This window comes from Lissotriton helveticus (assembly GCF_964261635.1).
Source record: "Lissotriton helveticus chromosome 1_1 unlocalized genomic scaffold, aLisHel1.1 SUPER_1_unloc_43, whole genome shotgun sequence".
Lineage (NCBI taxonomy): Eukaryota > Metazoa > Chordata > Amphibia > Caudata > Salamandridae > Lissotriton > Lissotriton helveticus.
In genome coordinates, this window is record NW_027611685.1 from 321,145 (window position 1) to 338,357 (window position 17,213).

The window sequence follows — 17,213 nt, forward strand, 5'->3', positions numbered from 1 at the left end:
GTTGGCTCTGGCGGTGGTGGGGTCGTTGGTCAGGGAGAGGATCAGCTGGGTGTCGTCAGCGTAGGAGATTATGTTGAGGTTGTGTTGGCGTGCGATGGCCGCGAGGGGGCTCATGTAGACGTTGAAGAGGGTGGGACTCAACGAGGATCCTTGAGGGACGCCGCAGATGACTTTGGTGGCCTCTGACTTGTACGGTGGTAGGCGGACTCTTTGTGTTCTTCCGTCGAGGAAGGAGGTGATCCATTCCAGTGCCTTCTCCCGGATTCCGATGTTGCTGAGGCGCTGTATTAGGGTGCGGTGGCAGACAGTGTCGAAAGCCGCGGAGAGGTCCAGGAGGATGAGGGCCGCTGTTTCTCCGTTGTCCATCAGGGTTCGAAGGTCGTCGGTGGCGGCGATGAGGGCGGTCTCGGTGCTGTGGTTCGCTCGGAAGCCAGACTGTGAGGGGTCGAGGGATCCATTCGTCTCGAGGAAGGCTGCCAGCTGTTTGTTGACGGTCTTCTCGATGACTTTGGCCGGGAACGGGAGGAGCGAGATGGGACGGTAGTTCTTGAGGTCGGTGGGGTCTGCTGTGGGTTTCTTGAGGAGAGCGCTGAGTTCGGCGTGCTTCCAGCTCTCAGGGAAGGTGGCGGAGTCGAAGGAGGTGTTGATGATGTCCCGCAGGTGGGGTGCGAGGACAGTGTCGGCTTCGTTGAAGACGTGGTGAGGGCAGGGGTCAGTCGGAGATCCGGAATGGATGGAGTTCATGGTGCGGATGGTGTCTTCGGTGCTGATCGGGGTCCAGGTGCGGAGGGTGGTGGTGGGTGGCGTCGTTGCGGTTGTGGCTGGCGTTGGTTGGTTGTTGAAGCTGTTGTGTATGTCCGTGATCTTGTTGTGGAAGTAGGACGCGAGGGAGTTGCAGAGTTCTTGCGACGGGGTGATGTCATTGTTTCCGGCGTTGGGGTTGGATAGCTCTTTCACGATGTTGAAGAGCTCCTTGCAGTTGTGTGCGTTGTTGTCCAGCCGGTCCTTGTATGCATTTTTCTTGGTGGCGCGGATCAGTTGGTGGTGCTTCCGGGTGGCGAGCTTGAGGGTGGTCATGTTGTCCGTCGTTGGTTCCCTTCTCCATGCTTTCTCGAGGGCTCGACAGTTCTTCTTGGAGCTCTTGAGTTCGTCGGTGAACCATGGTGTTTTTCTGCTGCAGGGTCTGCTGGGTGGGGTTCTCAGAGGGGCGAGTTCGTCCGCGCAGTCGTTGATCCATTTCGTGAGGTTGTCGGCGGCCTGGCTGGGGTTCGCTGAGTTGGCGGGAGGGTGCTGGCTCAGGGAAGCGGTGAGCTGGTCGGCTGTGATCTTGTTCCAGCTTCTTCGAGCAACCTGTTGCTGGTGGTGGTGGATCGTCGTTCTTCTGAAGGTGAAGTGGACGCAGCTGTGGTCCGTCCAGTGGAGTTCTGTTGCGTGGCTGAAGGTGACGTCTTTGCTGGATGAGAAGACGGCGTCGAGTGTGTGTCCGGCGTAGTGGGTGGGGGTGGTCACCAGTTGCTTGAGTCCTAGGTTGTCGAGGTTGTCGAGCAAGCTGATGGTGTTGCGGTCGTTGTTGTTCTCCAGGTGGAAGTTGAGGTCCCCCAGGAGGATGTAGTCAGCGGAGGGGAGAGCGTGCGGGCTGACGAAGTCGGCGATGTCCTCGCTGAATCGTGTGCGTGGTCCCAGGGGTCGGTAGATCAGGGTGCCTCTGAGGGTGGTCTTTGGGTTGGTGTGGATCTGGAAGTGCAGGTGTTCAGTGGTGGTGAGGGTGTCATCGGTGTTGGTAGTGATGCGGATGGTGTCTCTGTGGATGATGGCGATGCCTCCTCCGGTCTGGTTGTCGCGGTCCCTCCGGGTGATCTTGTAGCCCTCTGGGATGGCGATGGCGATGTCTGGGGCTGAGGAGGCGTTCATCCAGGTCTCGGTGATGAAGGCAACGTCGGGGGCGGTGGTGTCGAGCAGGTTCCAGAGTTCTACGGCGTGTCTGTGGACGGAGCGGGTGTTGAGCAGGATACACTTGAGGTGGGTGCTGCTGGAGTTCGGCTTGGCGGGTGCAGGGAAGGTCCGGATGCAGGTGAACTTGCAGGCGTGGCAGCTGAAGGGTCCGTGGGTGTGCTTCGGGGCGGCTCGGTGACATCCTGGGATGTGGCCGGTGTTGAGTGCGGTGAGGTCGGCGGCGCTGTAGGTTCGTCGGGTCGGCTTCCGTCGGTGGGGGCCAGGGGTCCTGGCGCTGGTCGCGATCCGGTCGCGGACGGGCGCAGACGGGCTTACCTTTGGCGCGCCTTCGGCGCACAATCGGCGCGCCCGCTGCGCGTGACCGCTGCGCGTTCGCACGGTCGCCATTTAAGGCGAAGTGCGCGGGTGGGCGGATCAGCTGGGAGGCGGGAGCGGGGAGGGAAACAGAAGAGAAAAGGGGCGGGGCTGAAGGCGGTGGCGGGAAGCGGGAGCGGGGGGCGGCGAGGGGGCCAAGCACGACGAGAAGCGGCAAAAAGCAAGCACAATTACAGGCAGAGACACGGGGGAAAAAAGACAGTGAACGCTCTGGGGAGGAAAAAACAAGCACAATTACAGGCAAAAACACGGGGAAAAAAGACAGTGAAACGCTCTGGGGAAGAAAAAAAATACAAGCACAATTTCAGGCAAAACGAGGAAAAAACCAAGGAGAGCGCTCAGGGCGGCAGCGAGGCCGGCGCTGAGGCAGAGGCAGGCACTGGGGGCACACGCAGCAGCTGGTGGCCGTGCGGCGCGGGGGTGTCCCACAAGTTAAGGCAGCTATGACCCCTGGCTTCCCATCGTGCCTCAGGGGTGACAGTTAGGACAGTTGTTCTTTCCAGCTCCTTCAGTCAGGACCCTGGTTTAACAGCTCCTCCCTTGTTTGACTTTCTGTCAAAAAATACTAGGGATTTTCCTCAATTTTTACTTTCACTTGACGTCTTTTAAGCTTAGAGTGTTAGTGCTGCCTTTTTTGACTTTCAAAAAAAGAATATTTTTGTCAAAATGCCTTCTATTCTTGACACCTGCCCTTCCTGTGGGAAGAAGAAGGCCAGGACCTGTGTGTATCCTCTGTCTCTGTGAGACACACTCTGCAGACCCTTGTGAACACTGCAAGAATCTTTCTAGGAGAACCCTCAAGGATAGAGAGAGGATAAGGATCTATGGCCTCTCTGAAAGAGGTAGGCCTCCTGAGAGACAGAAAAAATGAAGGACGCGATCGACGTCGAGAAGTCCCGACTTGTTCACTTTCGGCGTCAGGATCAGTGTCGAAGCTTCCAGCGGCGACGAAGACGACGTCGAAGACGAGTCATCTTCCTTCAATGATGAAGACTTCAGCGTCGAGATCCAAGGTACCTCCGCTGACGTCAACCGTCGACGCAGCATCATAGGCCTTCGACGGCGAAGCTTCCTCCGTTGACGCCTAGTCATAAGTGTTCGACGTCGAGGCACACTCTGGCGTCTCACCACCGGTGCTTGACATCGAGACACACTCCGTCGTCACCTCACCACGGGCGCTCAACGTCGAGACACACTCCGTCGTCACCTCGCCACCGACCCTCAACGTCGAGACACACTTGGTCGACGGATCATCACCGGCACTCGACTTCGAGGCAGTCTCCGTCGCAGCATCCTCCGTCGTCGTCAAAGCATCGACTCTCGACGTCGAGTCGTATGTCGTCGACTTCTCAACACCGAAGTCCGACGTCGAGGCAAGTCTCTCCATCTGAATCCCAGAGGTGTTCGACGTCGAGCCATAGATCTCCGCAAGGAGAGGTTCAACTAGCCTCGGAGCAGCTTCCATCATCGGTGTCGAGGCCGGTCCTGCCCAGGTCCACGTCGACCCAGAAAGCTACGATGGCAAGTTTACCATCTCCGTCGCCAGGTCACAGACAGCCGTCGCAGCTGAGATCTCCACAGTCGGCGTTGGCGGCAGAGGGAGAGACGACCTCAGGGAGACACTCTAGGTCTACTGAGCATTCTCCTGGGAGCAGGAGTCTTCCTGCTAAAAGGAAGACGGGTCCAACGGATGAGGCATCAAGGAGTCGCTCAAGATCCCGGTCTAGAAGCCTTTCCAGAGAGAATTTGCCTCCAGTGAGCCTTTCATCATCTTCTTCAGGCTCTCACTCTTCTCACCGGAATAGATCTCCAGATGTAGTGATATATTCCTCCAACAGTGAGAGGTCCAGGCATTCTCCTGATGGTTCGCTGCATGAACAGAGGAGATCACCCCCACCAACAAGTTTGCCTGTGAGGAGAGATACTCAGAATTCGCCCTCCATCAGGTTGTCACCAAGATGGTACAGGCCTCTCCATCACAGGGCGCCAGACAAGGAAACAGCAGCCAGGCTGGCAGCAGCTCGAGACAAACCAGTGTCCAGGCCCAGAGAACAATCGCGTACCCCGGTGTGCTCCAGCAGACGGAGGTCCAGGTCTAGGAGCAGAAGAAGGGAACGCAGATCTCCCACTTCTTCCTCTTCCCCTACTCGATCTCATAGGGATTATTCTCAGACCTTGACAGGCAGTCCTCCATCCAGAATATATCCCGTGGATGACATCTTTACCTTTCAAGACATCTTGGGCAGAGGGGCTCTTAAGCTGTGTGTTCCCATGACAACGCACCAGACCAAAACCTCAGTTATTTTTGAGACTTTGCATCATAGGTCTGCGCCCAAACCTCTGCTACCCTTGGTTCCGGGGATTATAGAACCGGTTATGGTGTTGTTCCTCACGCCAGCGACAATAAAGGCCGCTCCAGTGAGGATTCTCAAGAAATATCACTTGCCAGAGGAGGATCCACTCTTCCTCAGAGGCGTTCGGCCACCAGACTCGGTCATCATCACAGTGGTGAAAAAATCTCATGCTGTAGCTTCCTCCTCCACAGTACCTAATGTTAGGGGAGAGCAAGTCGCAGGATTCATGTGGAAGAAGAGTCTGCAACACCTCAGCCTCACTCCTGAAAGTATCCAATGCGATAGCCCTTTTGGGCCGCTATGATAGGTCCCTGTGGGATTCTCTGCAGCGGTTCATCGAGAAACTTCCGCAAGAGGACGAAAGGACTTTGAGGAGATTCTCTTGGAGGGCAGCCAAGTCTCCAACCAAATCATCAGCGCTGCAGCGGAAGGTGCGACCCTCTCAGCGCATGGCTATGCCCCCGGAGTGTGTGCAAGAAAGTCTTCCTGGCTTACTGCATTGAAACCAGAAGCTCAATCCCGGATCTTGAACTTGCCTTTTTCAGGAACATCGTTGTTTGGGGCAGGTACCGATGAAGAGATACAGCGGATAAAAGCATAATTAGACCCTCTTAAAGCTGTGGGGATTGAAAAGAAAAAAGAGTTTCAGAGGAGGTTTCGTCCCTACAGTAAAGTCTCTTCCAAGCAGAGGGTTCAAACCCCTCAGTGGCAGAAGGGTCAGGACCAACAGGGGCAGCAGAAGTCTCAATATAGAGGCAGGCGTAATTCCAGAGGTGGTGGAAATCAGCGCCAGGGCAACAATTCCAACAAAGCCCAATCCAAGCCATTAGTCCTTCCTTCCCCCAGCGCCGTTAACCACTCCAGTGAGGGGAAGCATCGCGCATCATATGGAAGAGTGGCATACCATTGCAAAAGATCGCTGGGTGTTAGCTACACTTCAGAATGGATACTGTCTTAATTTCCAACAACTGCCTACACCCGTTCCTCCAATGCCAACATCAAGTCATCAGCTGAAACTTCTGAAAAAAGAAGTGGCTATCCTTCTCGAAAAGTCGGCCATCGAGAGGGTGCCAATCTCTCAAAGGGGGAAAGGAGTGTATTCTTGATGTTTTCTAGTCAGGAAAAAGGGCCAGAAAGCAGAATACAGACCCATTCTGGATTTGAGAACACTCAATCTGTATGTCAAGAAAGAGAGGTTTTGCATGTTGGCGCTTCATCAAATATATCCGCATCTCACGAGAGGAGATTGGATGTGTTCGCTGGACCTACAAGATGCATATTTTCATGTGCCGATCGCTCACAATCACAGAAGATTGCTTCGGTTCCGGTTGGGGACCTCTCACTTCCAGTTCAAAGTCATCCCGTTCGGGTTGAAGTCAGCACCTCGAGTGTTCACGAAGTGTGTCGCAGTGGTAGAGGCCGCTCTACGCCGCAGGGGTGTCTTCGTGTACCCATACCTGGATGACTGGCCGTTGAAAGGTCCTTCCCCAGACAGTGTAAGAAATCAATTTCTGAGCTGCATCGACCTCTGCCACCGGTTGGCTCTGCATGTGAACTTCAACAAGCCAATCTCACAGCCTACTCAGAAGATACATTTCCTGGGAGCTCTGCTAGACTCCGAGGTAGGAAAAGGGTTTCCTTCGGAGAAGAGACAGTGTTCCATAGTTCAGAAGTGTCAACTGGTGCTTCGCAGCAAGGACCTAAAGGTGCGAAGGATTGCCTCCCTGCTAGGGTCGATGGCATCCTGCATTTTCCTGGTCCCGAATGCCAGACTACGAATACGTCCTCTTCAGCAGGATCTGGAGGACAAGTGGGACCAACAGTCAGCATGCTGGGATGACAAAATCACACTGTCAGACGCAGCGCGGGCATCCATTCCTTGGTGGGCAAAGAAGAAAAATATGCAGGTCGGAATTCTGTTCCATCAAACTCCTCCTGCCCAGACGTTAATCACAGATGCATCTTTGCAAGGATGGGGAGCACACATGGGTCATCTCCAAATGCAAGGTCTGTGGTCCCTCAAAGAGCGTACTTACCACATCAACATGCTGGAGTTGAGGGCAGTCCACTTCGCCCTCAAAGCGTTCCTTCCCTCGATTCAGGACTCGTCCGTGTTAGTACAGACGGACCCCACCATCACAATGTACTACCTGAACAAGCAGGGAGGTACACGCTCACGGGCTCTTTAGCTGAAGGCCCAAAACATTTGGCATTGGCTCCTGGCTCGCAATCTATCAATCACAGCAGTCCACCTCCCAGGAGAACAGAATGTGACGGCGAACGCTCTAAGCCGGCATTTCGAAGACAGAGAAGACTGGGTTCTTAACGACAAGGTTGTCGAAGACATCTTCCAGTCTTGGGGTCGTCCCACCATAGATCGCTTCGCGGACGACGAAAACACCAAATGCCGAGACTTCACCTCAAGATTCTACCGCCCAGGGTCGAAAGGGAATGCCCTTTTGATAAACTGTTCAGGTGAATTTGTGTACGTCTTTCCACTCCTTCCGCTGATCCCGAAGTTGGGGAGCAAGCTGACGAACTCGTACACAGCGATGAGCCTCATCGCCCCCGATTGGCCGAGACAATGGTGGTACACGGACTTTCTCCATCTGTCAGTGAGCCCGCAAAGGAAGCTGCCATGCAGGCCGGACCTGCTATCCAAGATGAACGGGAGGATTCATCATCCCAACCTTCCGTCACTGAGCTTGGCAGCATGGCTCCTGAGGTCATACAATACGGCCACTTAGGACTTCCGCAAGACTGCATGTCCATATTAAAAGAGGCACAGCGTCCTTCCACAAGACATTCTTATGCATGCAAGTGGAAGCGCTTCTATATGTGGTGTATGCAGAACGACTTAGTGTATCTGGCTAAAGCTGGGTTGAAGTTTAATTCTATTAAAGTGCATTTGGCTACGATAACAGCTTATAGGCGATCACCTTCCCAACCTTCTTTTCTTCCAGTTGCAAGCTGTGAAGGATTTTCTGCAGGAGTTCGAAAAGGTTTATCCCCCAGTGCGACCTCCGTCACCCCCCAGGGAGGTGAACCTGGTGCTATCAAAATTGTTGGGTCCACCTTTTGAACCCATTTATAAAGCAACTTTGCAGCATATTTCGTGGAAGGCTGCTTTTTTGGTAGCAATCACGTCGGCTCGCAGGGTGAGCGAAATTCAAGCTCTCTGTGCCAAAGAGCCTTACACAGTGTTCCGTCTAAATAGGGTAGTGTTGAGAACACATCCTTCTTTTCTACCTAAGGTGGTGTAAAATTTTCATGTAAACCAGACCATCTCTCTACCCACCTTTTTCCCAATCCCTCCATACCAGCTGAGAGGGCATTGCATTCTTTGGACCTGAAAAGAGTTCTGAAATGTGACCTTGATAAGTCCTAAACTATACGTAAGTCTGATTAGTTATTTGTCAACTATGGATCGATCAGACCAGGTTATGCAGCCTCGAAACGTTCTATCTCAAGGTGGATAGTTTCTTGTATTAAGCTGGCTTATCAGTTGGCGGAGAAGACCCTGGGTGTTTTTCTCCCAAGGCGCATTCTACCAGAGGGAAAGCGGCTACTGCGGCTTTTCTTAATAATTTGCCTATGTCTGAGATTTGTAAGGCAGCGACCTGAAATGTATATGTAAATGTAAATGTTTTTGTGCTTGTATAGTGCACAGCTACCCGCTGTGGGTTTCCCGGCGCTTGTACGAATACCGCAAGGGAACCCTTACTGGCTTTCCCTGTGAAGTGTCCACTCCTGGGCACCCCCATGTTACAGACCAGGCATCCCTCGCGTTGTGGGGGCCGTTGTGGAGACTAAGCAAGCTATTGCCCAGAGTTGCAGCCTGGGACCCATGATCAGAATAGGCACTGAGGCGAGAATATCCGGTCAGGGGAATTAATGAGCCCGAGACCCGCCGAGGCAGGAATCGAACCCTGGTCCCTGGCCAGAGCTCTGCATCGAGGTCTGCCTGCTCTAACCATTGAGCCACACTTCTCCACCTGAAGGTCCGTCCATACATTTACCAGGCATTATTGTCTAGATTCAGACGCTAGAGCAGGTACCCAAGTAGGCCTTGCGGAATCTGTTTAACAGCTAGCTTGGCTGTTACAATTGTTTTGGTTGGGTCATGTTTCTTCTCATTTGCCTGCTGGTGTTTGGTTGGGCTTGCTATTCTAGTCAGTGCTTATGACTATTGATGAGGATCCCCTGGAAGAGAAGGATAAGTTACTTCCCTGTAATCCTAGTTCTCTTCCAGGGGAATCCTCATCAAAGTCATAAGCAACCCAGCCGCCTCCCCAGGCAAATGAGATATGACTATGTGTTTCTAATTCATTGTTGAGCCCTGTCTTCTGGGTTATGCAAATAACAACTGACCTCACTGTCACCCCTGAGGCATGATGGGAAGCCAGGGGTCATGGCTGCCTTAAAGGCACGGTGCCAGTTTTATTTTTTGAAAATGGTTTAATTTTCTATGCTTTTGCTTTACAATGCAGCCTATGGGCTAACAATGTCTATTTATTAGCAATTTTCATGATTTATGAGTATTTTGCTCATTAAACCACAGAGTTCAAGGGCCATTTGACCTAATGTGTTTTTTATTTCCTTGCTAATTCAGTACATGTATGAGTAATTACATTGTTTAGCCTCCGTTTTGGGGCTGCATTGGTGTGAGAAACAATGATATATGTGCATACATATATGAGGAGCTAGTTATATGGGATTTACATATATATTTTTATATTATTTCCAGGGTCCCCGCACGTGGGCGGGAATATTCATTGCTTATGACTTTGATCAGGATACCCCTAGAAGGTAACCCCTGGAAGAGAACTCAGGCATCTAAGTCTCTTCCTGAGACACATTTGCCTAAAAAAAATGGGTCTCTCGTCGTCGATGAAGACTTCAGTTGCCACTGCTACGACAACGACTTCTACCTTCTCTTCTCCTCAACCTACAATGATTATGCTGTCGGCGTCCTCTCAGTTGATGTTTGTCATGGTGTCGGTGAAGCCTCGCCCGTCTGCCACCTCCCTCACTTCGTTGTCGACGAAAAAGAGGTATGTCTCCAGTAAGTCGCCGACGGATGCCTCCTCGCCGACGAGACGGTCGATGGCTCTCAAGGCTCTACCTGCTTCGTCAACAGATGCCTCGTCGACGGTTGCCTCAATGACAGCACAGAAGCCTTCCCTTACGTTACTTCGTCGTCGACCGCTGAGTTGTCAGCGGCATCCTTGGTTCCACCTTCAGCTTTGATGTCTCTAATCCCCTTGAACTCTTCAGCAACACTTTTGCCGCCTTCAGGAACGACGGATGTTTCCCTACTTCAACGTAGGAATTCTTCTTTGGATCTATTGCCAATTCAACCATCTCCAAATCTTCCTGTGGAGCTTTTTGACTATGGGGCTGATAAGGAGGATTCGGAAGAGGATGACAGGTTCCGTGCTGCTCGTACTCCTTTGGAGCTTCTTATCAAATGCCAAGATATTGATGATGACCAAGGATATGATTATTACCCTAAGCCTAATACTCAACCACCACTTGAGAATCCAACAGTGCAGATGCCCATGTCTCTCATCTCTAATTTGCAACATGTGCTTGATGACTACTACCGCTGATTTCCTCCCTCGGAGTCGGCCTGATCTGTCCTACAGACGCATCTTTCTCTGCCTTCATTGATCATCGAGCCGCCACCTCCGGTTTCTCCCGTGGCATCGATGTCTCATCACCCGGAGGACGCACACACCACTGATGATGACAGATAAAATGGGGAGTTGGATGATAGATCCCTCCTTACTGAGTGGGACAATTATCAAATTCAGACTCAGTCACCTACCACTCCAATTCCTGTTGACTCTCCGTCAGCTGACATAGGTGGGTTTCATGTTAATGGACAGGGAGTCCAAGAGATTCCAACTTCCTAGAGTCACCAAGGAATACAACTGTTTCTTGTATGATTCCAAACACCAGCCACGGAAACAGGTTTGGGCTATCCCGATCATTGACTTAATCTGGCAGGACGGTTTGAAGGTCATGAAAACCCTGCTTCCATTCCTGCAGTCCTGCTACGCCTGGATATGAAGTACAAGGCCCCGGATGATTCCCAGCCTGTCTTATTGGTCAACCAAAGCCAGATTTGGTTATCTCCCAGGCAGCACAACGTCGTGCCAGGAATCCCTCGTCTCCATTATCGGCTCCTCCTGATCAAGATGGCAGACACCTTGATTCCATTGGAAAGAAGTTTTCCACCATGGCGGCAACTACTTTCCGGGCGGCTAATTCTCTTGCTATTCTAGGCCAATACGACAGGCAAATGTGGTCAGACATTTCCCCCATTTATTGATGTGCCGCCGTACTGCGGCGTCCCCAGTCCACAGTCCCTGCCCGGTAACGTCGGGTTTTCACTCAGAGCCCCCTCTCTGCCTCCTCCAGCAGTCACCAGTACCTTGTAGTCCGAGGATGTCCTGTGCGCGCAGCCGCGTCCGTTTTGGTTTTCGCCGCCTTTATTCTGTGTCCAGGAGCAGTTCTTGTCGGGTCATCTGTATGCCGGGCCGCCGTGAAACTTTAGTCCCCGGCTTCCGTAGTGCTGTTAGGCCCCGGTTGCACTGTCTCGTAGCCGCTTGAGTTTTAGGAGTCTGGAGTAGCGGATTGCTTCACCGGGAACCAGAAGATCTCCCGTTTTTATACAGCCGTAGCAGCGCCTGCTGAAGTCAGGATTATTGTGCGGATTGTCGGGGAAGGTGCCCTGCAGTCACAGAGCTATGCTAGAACGCGGCTATCTTTCTCGGCCGGTAGCCACGCCGGGAAGTGGTTTTTTATTCGTTTTTTTTCTTTGTTCCTTGTTAGATTCATAATTACTTATCCCAAATTAGGATGAGTTTGTCCACGCTTTTTGGCTATTCCGCATACAACACCTTGGTGGAGCAACCTGGAGAAATTACCGTTACAGAAGGCCGTTGAGTTTTCTTTAGACCTATCTGCTGGCTTAGCAAAGTTGCATCATCTTCTTTTTTTCCTTTTTTATCTCTCTCTCTCTAAGCTCCGGGGCACTTAGAAGCTGTATCTTTCATTTGGCTTATCTAATAAGAGGAGGAGCTGATTTACATTGATCAATGCACTTTGTCCACCTGTTATAATTCTGTTGAGGCTTTCTGATCCAAGTGATGATGTAATTTTTGCCTGTGGACTGTGAAAAAAAAAAATAATCAACACATTTTTTACATAAATCAGGTGGCAGGCCAAGGCTTCTCTGTGCTCTGCAGCAGCCGCCGCACGAGCAGCACTAGCAGCGCCTTAGCACCACGGTGCTGGCAGCGGCCGTTCCTGCCTCCATCACAGATCCGTAGAACTTAAAGCGCCCGTATAACAAGACACGGGTGAAGCGGGAACCGGTCACAAAACAAACCCTGGTAGTCGTCCCAGACTCCGATCCGCTTGCTCGTCAAATCCTCCTCGGCTCTAATCGATACGCTCTGCACTCAACACCGAATCACAGGCCGACAACAACTGTGAACACCAACAGAGGGAAGAATTGTGTGTTTCCCCCAGTTAGTGAAAAAAAACAGCATATGTCTTGGCTGCTTCTGCTGCACCCAGAGTCTTATGCGTCTTTTCAGTCTAAGGTTTCTGTCTGGAAAAAGATTGTGTCCTGGTTTTCTGCACCCAGTAAATCCAGGTGCAGAAAAACCTAACAACTAATGATCAGGTGGAATAAAATGAACACATGAAAGTATGCCTTAATTTCATTGCCCTTGATTCACACTCTGGACCATAGTTGAGGGATAGGTCTAGGCATAGTCCTCACAACGCCCAATAGATTTGCTTGAGGCAGAGGCCAAAACTCAAAAGTCAGGAAACCACATACAAGTAGGTGGTAACTCAGGGCAGGGGAAAACGCCTGTTGTCCGTGGAGGAGTCATTCCCTTCCCAGAAATGTGCATTACAAATTAATTAATAGTGTATATGTTTTTAATATCTGTTTGGTGCCAGTCCATATGACTTTCATATCTGCCTTTGGGATTCTATGTTGCAACTCCATTGGGTACATGTATCCTTTGTGAGCTTAATAAAATGTTGAAAATTCTACAAAACCTCACTCCAACATCCAAGTACTCTCATGCTACCGTTCTACACTCTGCACTGTCTGAAAAACAGCTCAACATTTTCAAAATTCTGCATTGATTTGGCTTGTAAATTATATTTTTGGAAATGTACATGTATTAACTATTTAATTTTAATACTATAGGTGATTGAAATTACGGACGAAGAAAGCAAGATTTAGCACTAAGCAACTGAATGTCAGTGGCATAAGAAGGATTATTTTGAAAAACTGAAGGACATCCAGCATTCTACGTTTAAACAATTTCCAAAAATCTAAGTGTGGCGAGGAAAGTACTATACCTGTAAGTGAAGTCTCTAATTTTGCATTTCATTAACCCAGAGCAAAGTCATATCTGTGCACACAGCATCAGAAATAATGTAGAAAGACCGCTTCAGCATCCTCATCTGAAATATTATCAGAAAGACAAACTGCCTCAGCATGACAGAATAACGTTCATCTAAAGCATCATGTAATTCTAGAGAGGAAGCACACACTACATAAAAGAAAGTTACAACTAAAGGTTTCTTCTGGATACCATCAAAGAAAAGACGCTGAAAGAAGACTCCGAAGCTGACACGTTAACAACCAAAAGATTGGAAAAACACCTTTGTTCAACAACCGTTTTTAACCAGTTACTCAAGTTTGAGACTATCTGCCTCGGGATATAACACCTCGACCCACTCTGCTCACTCTTGCGAAAACCTTAAGAATTCACCACTTTATTGTGTTAATGACCATCTCAGATTGTTTCCTTTTTATTGTGTACTGTTCTGTAATTCTATGTAAATCGCCTCAACATTATCTGTTGTGCAGGAGTGATATGTAAAACTGTTAAATATAAAAATGGATTAAAGGAGCACCGTTGCGCTATATCTAATGTAAATAAATCCTCATCCTCAGAACTACAAACCTTAACCTTACCCCAAACATAGAAAGGGTAGAAGGAACTGATGTTCTGCGACTAATCATCCACAATAGTACTCTGCACGCTCTAACGCCCTCAGTTACTGCCATTATACCAGTGCAAAAAGGTACTTATCAGTTTAATCATTAAATATCAGACTAACACCTTATTACTGCATTGCTAAGAACCTATACAAATAGATTTGAGAAAAACTTCAGTCACAAATTAAGTTGCTGCCGAAGAGGCTATTACTTAAAGACTATTATCTGTTAGAAAAATTTCAACAGGTGTTACAGGACTGCTTCCCGACTTTTGTTGCTCAATTCAAGTGTTGAGAAGATTACACACAATTTCTTTTAGAGATAAGTGCTGAACATTATCTAAACAAGCCCGACTCTAAAATCGAGGCAAAATAACCGAAGTTAGGGAAAAAAGTTACCAAGATACAGCCATAAATCTTATCTCACCGAATTTGACAGAATGCACACAGGGGAAAACCACTCTCAGTGCAAAGTATGCCAAAAAAGTTTCAGGCGTAAATCTTATCTCACTGAGCATATGAGAATCCACACTGGGGAAAAACCTTATCAGTGCTCTGAATGTCAGAAAAGGTTTAGTATCAAACTGAGTCTATATCGACATGAATTAACCCACTCTGGGGAAAAACGTTATCAGTGCTCTGAATGCCCAAAAAGTTTCAACAAAAAATCTCATCTCACTGAACATATGAGAATCCACTCTGGGGAAAAACCTTACCAGTGCTCTGAATGCCCAAAACATTTCAAACTTAAATCACTTCTAACTACACATGTGAGATTCCACACTGGGGAAAAACCTTATCAGTGCTCTGAATGCCAGAGATGTTTCAGTGACAAAATGAGACTCACTAAACATACACGGACCCACACTTGGGTAAAACGTTATCAGTGCACTGAATGCGACAAATGTTTCAGTGAAAAAAGCAGTCTCACTCAGCATATAAGAACCCACACTGGGGAAAAACCTTATCAGTGCCCTGAATGCCAGATATGTTTCAGTCAAAAAAGCGGTCTCACTCAGCATATAAGAACCCACACTGGGGAAAAACCTTATCAGTGCCCTGAATGCCAGATATGTTTCAGTCAAAAAAGCAGTCTCACTGAGCATATAAGAACCCACACTGGGGAAAAACCTTATCAGTGCTCCGAATGCCAGGTATGTTTCAGTGTAAAAAGCCGTCTCACTAAGCATATAAAAATCCACACTGGGGAAAAACCTTATCAGTGCTCCGAATGCCAAAAATGTTTCAGACAACAAGCTCATCTCACTGAACATGTGAAAATCCACACTGGAGAAAAAAAATGATCAGTGCTCTAAATGTCAGAAAAGATTCAGAGGTAGAGATGGTTACAAGCGCCATAAGAAAACACACCATCAGAATAATCAGTTCTCCGAATGCCAGAAAAGCATCAATTTTAAACTCAATCTCACTCTACATGAGCAGACGCATACAGGGGAAAAACACTACCAATGCTGTGAATGCTAGAAATTCCTATTTGATAGGCAAAGCCTCACTAAGCGACTCCATACTGATGAAAAACCTTATGAGTGCTCTGAATGCCAGAAAAGCTGCAGAAAAAAACGCTATTTCACCATGAGAAACTCCACACTGGAGAAAATCCTTATGCCATAAAAGGTTGAATCTGAAAGACAGAGTTATGCTTCATGAGAGATCCCACTCTGGGGTAAAACTTTATGAGTGCTCGAAATGCAAGCACAGTTTTGGTTACAAATTACTTCTCACTTGTCATGATTCTTTGCCTGCCACTAACAGGAAATGCTATTTGTGAAGGGATAACATTAATGCTGTATTGTCAGCTGTTTTAGAGTTATTTGACTCGTTTTACTCGTGATTTTAAAAACTGTATTTTCTCACTCTGTATTGCAGACAGCATACCCCTAGGCCACCTGCACACATTTTTGCCGACATTTGACGCCTTTAGCTGCCGTTTTTGAGCTAAAGTGGGGTTAGGGAAATCTTCCCACGGCGGCCATCTTTAGTGTGCCCAGAGCGGTGGGAGCGCTCTAGTGGTACATATAAAAGGAGCCCTGTGACAGTGCTCGCGAGATTCTTTGCCTGCCACTAACAGGAAATGCTATTTGTGAAGGGATAACATTAATGCTGTATTGTCAGCTGTTTTAGAGTTATTTGACTCGTTTTACTCGTGATTTTAAAAACTGTATTTTGTCACTCTGTATTGCAGACAGCATACCACTAGGCCACCTGCACACATTTTCGCCGACATTTGACGCCTTTAGCTGCCGTTTTTGAGCTAAATTGGGGTTAGGGAAATCTTCCCACGGCGGCCATCTTTAGTGTGCCCAGAGCGGTGGGAGCGCTCTAGTGGTACATATAAAAGGAGCCCTGTGACAGTGCTCGCGAGATTCTTTGCCTGCCACTAACAGGAAATGCTATTTGTGAAGGGATAACATTAATGCTGTATTGTCAGCTGTTTTAGAGTTATTTGACTCGTTTTACTCGTGATTTTAAAAACTGTATTTTCTCACTCTGTATTGCAGACAGCATACCCCTAGGCCACCTGCACACATTTTCGCCGACATTTGACGCCTTTAGCTGCCAATTTTGAGCTAAATTGGGGTTAGGGAAATCTTCCCACAGCGGCCATCTTTAGTGTGCCCAGAGCGGTGGGAGCGCTCTAGTGGTACATATAAAAGGAGCCCTGTGAAAGTGCTCGCGAGATTCTTTGCCTGCCACTAACAGGAAATGCTATTTGTGAAGGGATAACATTAATGCTGTATTGTCAGCTGTTTTAGAGTTATTTGACTCGTTTTACTCGTGATTTTAAAAACTGTATTTTCTCACTCTGTATTGCAGACAGCATACCCCTAGGCCACCTGCACACATTTTCGCCGACATTTGACGCCTTTAGCTGCCGTTTTTGAGCTAAATTGGGGTTAGGGAAATCTTCCCACGGCGGCCATCTTTAGTGTGCCCAGAGCGGTGGGAGCGCTCTAGTGGTACATATAAAAGGATACGGTCACCCTATCGCGCTAGCGGTCGCGTTTGCGGAAGCGCTGTCCCTAGCGCTGGAGTCTCGCCTGAGTCAGCCCGTCTGCGCTCTGACGGGCTCTGGGCTCCGGCAAGTACCTTATACCTCATCTGTGAGTACCTTGTTTCTGATCTACTATATTGCATTATGGTCCTTTTCTATTCTGCTGTGGAATTACATTCATGGCGCCGCTTTGCGTGCAAATCCTGCTCTGTATGTTCATTGCCCTTTCCCAAATTCAAATGTCACCAATGCGGTTTTGCTCTCGGAAAGCCAGCAAGCTGCAGATGGCTTGAGTGCAATGTCAGACGCAGCAGGCCTGTCAAGTCCAATACTGTCTCTTTACACTCCTCTTTACATTTCTGGAGTATTAATTGTAGATCTCTCCCACAACACAAATATAACATCTGCGACCTCATCATTGAGGAACAACCGGATGCTGTGTTTCTTACAGAAACCTGGTTGCATGATAGCTCTGGCCC

The 17,213-nt window shown here is 49.0% G+C and overlaps 1 protein-coding gene across 1 annotated transcript in view; it reads left to right on the plus strand.

The window, feature by feature from the left end:
• Positions 1 to 15,623, plus strand: part of LOC144806079 (uncharacterized) — a 36,671-nt gene extending 21,048 nt beyond the window's left edge. The window contains exon 4 of the mRNA XM_078672521.1: positions 12,922 to 15,623. Coding sequence (XP_078528647.1) covers positions 14,162 to 15,025 — 864 coding nt within the window. The 5' untranslated portion in view covers positions 12,922 to 14,161 and the 3' untranslated portion in view covers positions 15,026 to 15,623. The remainder of the gene's footprint in view (positions 1 to 12,921) is intronic.
• The last annotated feature ends 1,590 nt before the right edge of the window (positions 15,624 to 17,213 follow it).